Here is a 5,985-nt window from a genome sequence, read left to right as displayed (position 1 = left end):
AAAAAAAAAAAAAAAAAAAAAAAAAACCCCCAAAAAAAAAAAAAAAAAAAAAAAAAAGAGGAAGCATCCAAAAGTGAACCTTATTTTTTTTTGGCTCAGTGATGCAAAAAATCCACTAATTATGAGAGGCAGATTGGTCAAAATTCTAGATTCACCCTCACCTATGCATCCTACTCATCAACAACCCCTTTAATTCTCCCTTCCTGACCCTGAGAAAGGCTTTTTTTTTTCCTTGTATGACTGAGATAATCATGTTCTCCCTGCACCTTCTCAAGCCATTTGTCATTTTGCCAGGCCATCCCATACTAGAATCAGACCTGTCTCCATATTTACTCTAATTTCCCTGCCTGGACCTGTTTTACTGAAACTCTTAATCAAAGACTCCCTCACAAAGCTTAGAATGAGGTCTATTCTAAGATAAAGGAAGCCGGGGGAGTGCAACTGTAGACCTAATCCTCCTTTCCACCCTCAAGGACGAGGAGGAAAGAGGACAGAGACAAGCCTGTGCAGGGTGGGCCCAGGCTCAGCTTGCTCAGCTTGCTCAGCTATTGGAAATAACCTGAAGGTCCAGAACAGATTCCCATACCCTAAGTGCACCTGGATACAGTGGAGACAAATACCTACTTCTGCAGGCATCTGAAGATATAGAGCAAAGGACTGTCAAGATGATCCAGACAGCTGAAACTACTACAAAGGAGGAGACAGCAAGAAGCCCCTGGTTGTGAGAAATACAAACATTAGGCAGAACAAGAACAGACTGTAATCCCAGCAGTGTGGGAGGCAGAAGCAGGAGGCCTGCAAACCTAAGCCCAGCCTCAGCAACTGAGCAACCTAGTGAGATATTGTCACCAAAAAACAAAACAAAAAATAGTAAAAACAAACCACAACCCCACAAAACTATAAACTTTTTTTTTTTAAAGAGCAGGGCTGTAACTCAGTGCATATGCACGCCTCAGGCTTAACCCTGAGTGCTGCCCCACCACCTACACACACACACACAAAGAGTCGACACTAGTCTACAACACAGTTGCCTTGGGTTTTCAACATCAGAACTGTACAGTGAGCCCCAGGTGTGAGGACCAGAATCTGACCACAGACCCACTTGGCCTTCTGTTTTCCCTGATTCTATGTCAGCCTTGTATGTGAGTGTGCATAGAGATCCCCAGCTGTATCCTTGGCTCTATATGTAGAAAACCCTTTTCTCTGCCTGAGCTGTGGTACTATTTTCAAAAATCAAAAAAAAAATCAAAAAGGAAGAAAGAAAAGGGGCAGGGAAGGAAAGGCAGGTGGTGGAAAGAGGGAGCGTGGAATAGGAGGCCTGGAAATCAAAGAAGTACTTATGGACATGTGAGATATAATCAAGTAGACAGCAGTCCACAGATGAGAAACACCTCTTCCACATTACCTCCACTAGGGCACCCTGGTCATATCTTACAGAGGAAATAAGGGAAGTTGACAAAGTTATTCAGTTGACAAAGGTGGGGTCCAGGTCCCACCCTGACCTGGAGCCACAGCATAAAGACAATAATCATGTCCACACATACCAACCCGCCCATCAGTCTCAGCCAGTAGGGTTCCTGGAGTCTGAGGGCAGGTGTTTCTCACGCGTTGGCAGGGCGCTGGAGTCCACAGGCAGTTCCTGAGGTCCTTGTGACCAGGAAGACAACTAGAGCTGATAGCAAACTGGACTAAACTTAGAGGTCTGACAGTCACCAGGCATAGACAAACACTAAAGGTTCATCAGTAGACACATTGAGGCAAGAAAACACACATGATGGTAGAGAATACATGGCATACTGCCCATTGGTGCCCGGCGGTCAAGGGCCATTCTGTTGGCCAAAGCTAGAGATAAGGTAAGTGGCACCTTGGCTGGTGCTCCCAGACCCATACAGCAATAAAGTCTGGCTAATTGCATGCACTGGCTTCATTTTGCAGTGGTAACAGTAATTGATAATGTGCATGCCCAGCATGAACTTGAAGCCCAGCAAGTCACTGGCCACGAAGTAGCAGAGCTTGGGGATGCTCTGATCCTCCTGAAGAATGATTTGTGAATGTTCATGTTAAAGACAAGTGGGAAAGGCCAGAGCCAAGAACAGGGCCCTAGCAATGCACAGATAGGCAGCACACATCTGAAGTGTAAGTGCTTAGCATAAAAACAGCAGGGTAAGATCACTATTGTAAAAAAAACAGGAAGGCCACAAAGAGGCAAAAGAACATGATCATAAGTTCCATATTCTTGTAGCTAAAGTCCAAATGGACTACAGCACATGGAGGTCAAGATGAAGAGAACACTGGCAGCCAAGCACACGAGAAGCCAGGAATAGGTCCCGCAGGAGGTAAGGAGACTTGCACAGGATCATTTAGGTGGTTTCACCTCAGGCTGAGGGGTCTCCACAGGCTGCTTTGCTGTACCTGGCCTGCCTTCCTTTCCTTTCTCTCCACGGGCTCCTTCACTCAGAAGGTAATACTGCAGGGGATTGGGCCATAGTTCCTCGTTGATTATCTCGACAATCTTGTCAGACTCAATAGAGGTGTGGTTCACAAACCACCCAAAGAAACTTCGTTTTTTTTCTGGGTTTCCCTGACATACGGAGTGCAGATCATGTCCTGGGAGCCACTGGATTGGAGTAGAACGAGAAATCACCTGACCAGAAGGACCACAGCCATATTCCTTGATGAGCACTTTATTTTGGAAATAGGGATTACGGCCAAAATAGAACTTGATTTTGTAGCCCAATCTAGCGAGGCCGAGTTCCTCCACTTCCAATCTATTCAAATAGCTTAGTACCTCTTTATCTTGGCTGTTGAGAAAAGATGAGAGCTGGGGGTGGTTTTGGAAAGCTAGCCCCCAAAAGCCCGGGATGTTCTGGATGAGGGTATTCCGGCGCTCCAAGTGGTACAGTCGCAGTTGCCCAAACTTGCGCGAGAGCCTGAGGTAGGCCCGGTCGGCCTGCGCGTTCATGGTCTCCAGCTTAAGCTGGACGGTCTCTAGGGTGTCCATGTTGCCTGCCGGCGCCACGGGCCCAGAACTCGAATGCGTCTCCGCCACCTTCCTTTCCTCCTCCCCTGGGATGGGGGTGCACTCCTCAGTAGGCCCTTTCTTCGGCTTTCCACCATCTAGGGCCTGGGACGCCCTCCCCTCCGAGCTACAGCTTTTTTCTGGCACCTTCTTCCCAGCAGAGCCACACCGGGTTCCAGCGCAGGGACCAAGTTTCGGCCTCGCCACAGTTCCCACAGAACCCACGAATACGGTGTCTGCGGCCAGGCGCTCTGAGCAAGACAAGGCCCTTCCTGGGCCGGGCCTCGTGGCAGCCAAGGCGCGCTCCCCCGCGGCCTGAGCCCTTAGAGCGAGGCCGCAGTCCAAGGGCAGCCGGCAGGGGTCCAGGTCCTCGTCCCCAAGCTGCAGGGGCTGCGCAGGAGCAGCAGCCTTCGAGCCACCCCCCCTCGCGCTAGCTTGCACCTGTGCCACCTGGGTGTCTTCACCGGGGCTCTGGCACTGTGGAGGATCCGGGTCGCGCGAGGCGATGTCGGGAACAGCGCGGACTCGGGCTTTGGCGCGGCCTTTGCCCCGGCTTTTGGCGCGGGAGGACTTTCTACCTCTACTGCGGCCGCTCATGGTGGAGACGAACTCTGCTTCACAACCACGTTCCGATCCGGAGGCTCTCCGCTACAGCTATCCGCCTACGCAGCGCGCATCTCCATAGCAACCGCCGACTGCGCGACCTTACGGTAGCGCGACGGCTGACCGCGCCGCGTGATTGGCTCCGCCGCCGCGACTGCGCACTAGCGCCGCTGCGCTACTTTCTACCTCTACTGCGGCCGCTCATGGTGGAGACGAACTCTGCTTCACAACCACGTTCCGATCCGGAGGCTCTCCGCTACAGCTATCCGCCTACGCAGCGCGCATCTCCATAGCAACCGCCGACTGCGCGACCTTACGGTAGCGCGACGGCTGACCGCGCCGCGTGATTGGCTCCGCCGCCGCGACTGCGCACTAGCCCGCCGCTGCGCACGCCCTAACGCCCCTTAACTCTCACTGTTGCGGTTTTCTCCGACCTCTGCTGCAGTGTGTTGGGCTCTCCGCTTCGCGGATCTCATGTGTGCCCCCGGGAGCTCGTAAAGTACATTCGTTCCTTTAGTACAAGATAACCATCACGACCTCCCCCCATCAACTATTTTCCAAACACTGCTCTCCATTCAGGGATATCATTTTACATCCGTTATGATGAGACTGCTCTTGCTTGGTCTCTGTGTCTCATCCTTGAAGGCCTCTGCTAAAAGATTTGCTCTGGCATCAGGGAATGTGAAGTGGGGGCCATAATGCCAGTCCTCAGAACGACTTAGTACCAAAAATAATAGCAGCTAGTATTTTGTGAGTATCATATTGCTGGACATATTACTAGAGGCTTTATGTGCATTAGCTGTTTATGAGGGAGGTATTATTATTATTCCTATTCTTCTGATGATAAAACTTCAGCTTTGAGATGCCCAGGAGCACTTCTGAGATTCGGTAACCTATGTTTTACTGTCACAAATCGCCAGCCCTTCCACGCCTAAACTGTAAACCCACACCCTCCAGTGCCTCCACCCTCGGTTGCAGAGCTGGGCTGACTCTCGAGGTACAGGACCAGATGAAGGTGAATCGTGTTCCAGTACTTGGGTAAGGCAGAAAGGTGGTCAGAGAGAGGGGGACCGAGGAGCAGAAGAGCGTTTTCCAGATGGAGGCTCAGAAAACACTCTTCACAGTAGCAGTGATGACACCCTAGAAAAGTTTTCCCCAGCCTGCTTCGTACAGCCCTAAACAAGCCAGGTGGTAAAACCATGAATGGAAAGGGAACCCATGGCTAATACGAAAGTACGAAAAGAAGTTTTTCAAGGGAGTACTTTCAAAGGAAGCAAAAACAGTCCTTGCAGCCAGCTAAAGAAGAGGTGAGCCCAAAGCTCCTGAGAACTCACTACCTCTTTTATTAGGCAGGGTGAGCTCATGGGCCAGAGGTCTGACATTATCCAGGCTCCACTATACTGGTATCTTTACAATTTGAACTCACCAGATAATCTCCTGCTGCAGGGCCTTTGCACAAGCACTTCCTTCTTCCTTGAAGGCTCTTGCTCTACATGTGCTCGGTTAGGTATCTTGGCCAGCTACCTTCACACGTTTTTTTTAATGTCACCTTCTCGGTGGCTCCTATTTTAAACTGCCATCCATTCTCTGGCCTTTTACTCTATTTTTTCTTTATCGCACTGCACTTAGCACCATTAGACACACCATACCAATTATTTATTATGCATAATAGTGCGGTTGTACTCTCTCCTCTCTCCACGGTATCAACCCTGGAATGGCAGAGATCTTTTGTTTTGTTTGCTGTTCTGTGTTCCTTCATCACCTACAATAGTGTCTTGACATAGCCAAAGCACATAAATCATTGTTTAATGGAAGAATGAATTAAAATAATTTTCAAAACTGGATTTGTAAATTGATTACCTAAAATTTAAAATATCTCCCTTTCCCTACAGAAGCAATGTTATAGATGAAGGCTATATTCCCTATTAGACTCACAGTTTATTAGAGAATTATCTTTCATTACAAAGTCTCATTTAGGGACAGTGTGCAGGTGAAAATCTGGAGTGACAAACATATTAAGTTGGAAGAATTAATATTTGACTTAAATGGATTCATTAATCCAAAGAGCACCTTAAATCTCATCAAAGGCCTTTCCTAATCCCTTCTTCCCAGGCTGTTCATCACCACCCCTGTTCAGAACCCAGTAAGCAGCCCTGTCCTTGATCTCACAGAGCCCTGGTCCACTACACTGTTTGGCAATTAGACGTGCACTCTTTTGTGCCAGTTCTTGTGCAGTGTTACCTCCTCAAACTGGATAACCACAGCTTAACTGGAACTGTCTGTAACTCAGACAAATCCAAAACTCAGCTGAAGCAGCCACCACCCCCTATAAATGGCATTGAGCAGTTGGCCCACTTCTCAGA

The 5,985-nt window shown here is 49.1% G+C and overlaps 1 protein-coding gene across 2 annotated transcripts; it reads right to left on the bottom strand.

Annotated features, from left to right (window-relative positions):
• Window positions 1-37: 37 nt before the first annotated feature.
• On the bottom strand, window positions 38-3,965 carry Tspyl5 (TSPY like 5). Of its 2 annotated transcripts, XM_010619583.2 has the most exons (2): window positions 3,809-3,965; window positions 38-3,597 (listed from the first exon to the last, which is right to left on the bottom strand). In XM_010619583.2, exons 1-2 carry the CDS (start codon window positions 3,825-3,827, stop codon window positions 2,357-2,359), a joined length of 1,260 nt encoding a protein of 419 aa, XP_010617885.1. In that variant the 5' UTR covers window positions 3,828-3,965; the 3' UTR covers window positions 38-2,356. The 2 variants fall into 2 exon arrangements, with proteins under 2 accessions (XP_010617885.1, XP_010617886.1); XM_010619584.1 differs by lacking the exon at window positions 3,809-3,965 and having other exon boundaries at window positions 38-3,736.
• Window positions 3,966-5,985: the final 2,020 nt, after the last annotated feature.

This window comes from Fukomys damarensis, unplaced genomic scaffold (genome assembly GCF_012274545.1).
Source record: "Fukomys damarensis isolate Sample0158 unplaced genomic scaffold, DMR_v1.0_HiC HiC_scaffold_5, whole genome shotgun sequence".
NCBI classification, from domain to species: Eukaryota; Metazoa; Chordata; class Mammalia; order Rodentia; family Bathyergidae; genus Fukomys; species Fukomys damarensis.
This window is presented reverse-complemented; position numbering and strand designations above follow the sequence as displayed.